Source organism: Meleagris gallopavo, chromosome 11 (genome assembly GCF_000146605.3).
Source record: "Meleagris gallopavo isolate NT-WF06-2002-E0010 breed Aviagen turkey brand Nicholas breeding stock chromosome 11, Turkey_5.1, whole genome shotgun sequence".
NCBI classification, from domain to species: domain Eukaryota; kingdom Metazoa; phylum Chordata; class Aves; order Galliformes; family Phasianidae; genus Meleagris; species Meleagris gallopavo.
In genome coordinates this window covers 22,311,062-22,312,378 of record NC_015021.2, presented here as the reverse complement: position 1 = coordinate 22,312,378, position 1,317 = coordinate 22,311,062, and the positions used below count along the sequence as shown (strand labels likewise).

Below are 1,317 nucleotides of genomic sequence, written 5' to 3'. Positions count from 1 at the left end.
GTAAATAAAATAATAATAATAATAATAATAATAATAATAATAATAATAATAATAAAACATGTTGTTGGGTGTCCCTTCAAGAGACAAACAATCGACCTCCCCCCGCCTTCACATCTACTCCGGTCAAGTCAAATCTGCCCAGCAGCCACGCATTTGCCCTCAGCCTCCCATGGAAAGAGGCACAGTCCGTGATTTGCAAAGCAGCACAGAGAAGGGGAAATATCCGCGCGTGCTTTTACTGGGGGTTGGGGCTGAGCTCCGCGAGCAGCGCTGCCAGCCTCTGCCCCGAGCAGAACTACTTCGCTGGCTTTGATTTCGTTTGGGTTCGTTCGGCTGCGGCGACGGGAAAAAATAATACGAGCGGAGAGATGGGGAAGAGCGGCCGAGAGGGCTCCGCAAACGGCGCCGATTGTTTGGGGTTCTTCGGTGCGATGTGAGCGCTCCGTCCCTGCTCTGACCCCGCTGAGCGACGCGAGGATCCCCCGGGCTCGGTGCAGATGGTGTCTGAAAACACGGGGCTGGACGGGGGGATCCGCTACAGCGCGGCCCTCCCGCAGCTGCAGATGTTGGGGGCCTAAAGCTGCTCCATGTGTTCGACCAAATCACGACCATCGTTTTCTCTTCTGTTCTTATTAGAACGGAAATACTCCGCGACACCGACATTTGTGTTAATTTGGGAAGCGCTCTCCCTGAAGCTGCCGGCCCCGGCGGAACTCCCGGGGATGGATTTTGGGGAACTCGGGGAGGGCGGCCGGGGGTTCCACGCAGGTTCAGCTGCGGCTTCTCGGGATCTGTTCGGATCCCAGATTTTCGTACCGAACAAAGCCGGCCCGCGCTCCCCTCCTTCTCGCCACTTCCCTCCAGATTTAAGAGCCACGACCGCGAACATCCGCACGGCGCGGATCCCCGTTGGGTCACGCTCTCTCCGTGGCGACGAACCGATCCACGGCACCCCCGAGAGCGAACCGCACAGCGGGACCGAGGGGCAGCAGCTGCGGGGAGAGCCCCGCGGATGGCAGGATGGCACCGAGCGGTTTCCCCCCCCCCCCCCGACCCGCCGGCCGCCCGGCGCTACCTGCACTCGGGCTTCGGACAGCCCCAGCCGCTGGCTCAGCTCCTCCCGCATGAAGGCGTCCGGGTAGTGGGTCTCGTCGAAAAGCCTTTCCAGCTCGTTCAGCTGCTCCAGGGTGAAATTCGTCCTGCTTCTCCGCTGCTTGATTTTCGTCTGCCCTTCGTCTTCCATGCCTTTCGCATCCTCCTTGCGCTCTTTCAGCTCCGGGGACACTGGGCACGACACAAGCAGTCAGGCGGCCGCCG

General features: G+C 59.9%; 1 protein-coding gene across 1 annotated transcript in view; it reads right to left on the bottom strand.

Moving 5' to 3' along the window:
- The window catches only part of SHOX2 (short stature homeobox 2), a 5,874-nt gene that overhangs the window by 1,165 nt on the left and 3,392 nt on the right, over positions 1-1,317 (bottom strand). Inside the window, 1 exon segment of the mRNA XM_019618882.2 lies at positions 1,076-1,300. Within this exon segment, the coding sequence (XP_019474427.2) occupies positions 1,076-1,300 (225 nt within the window).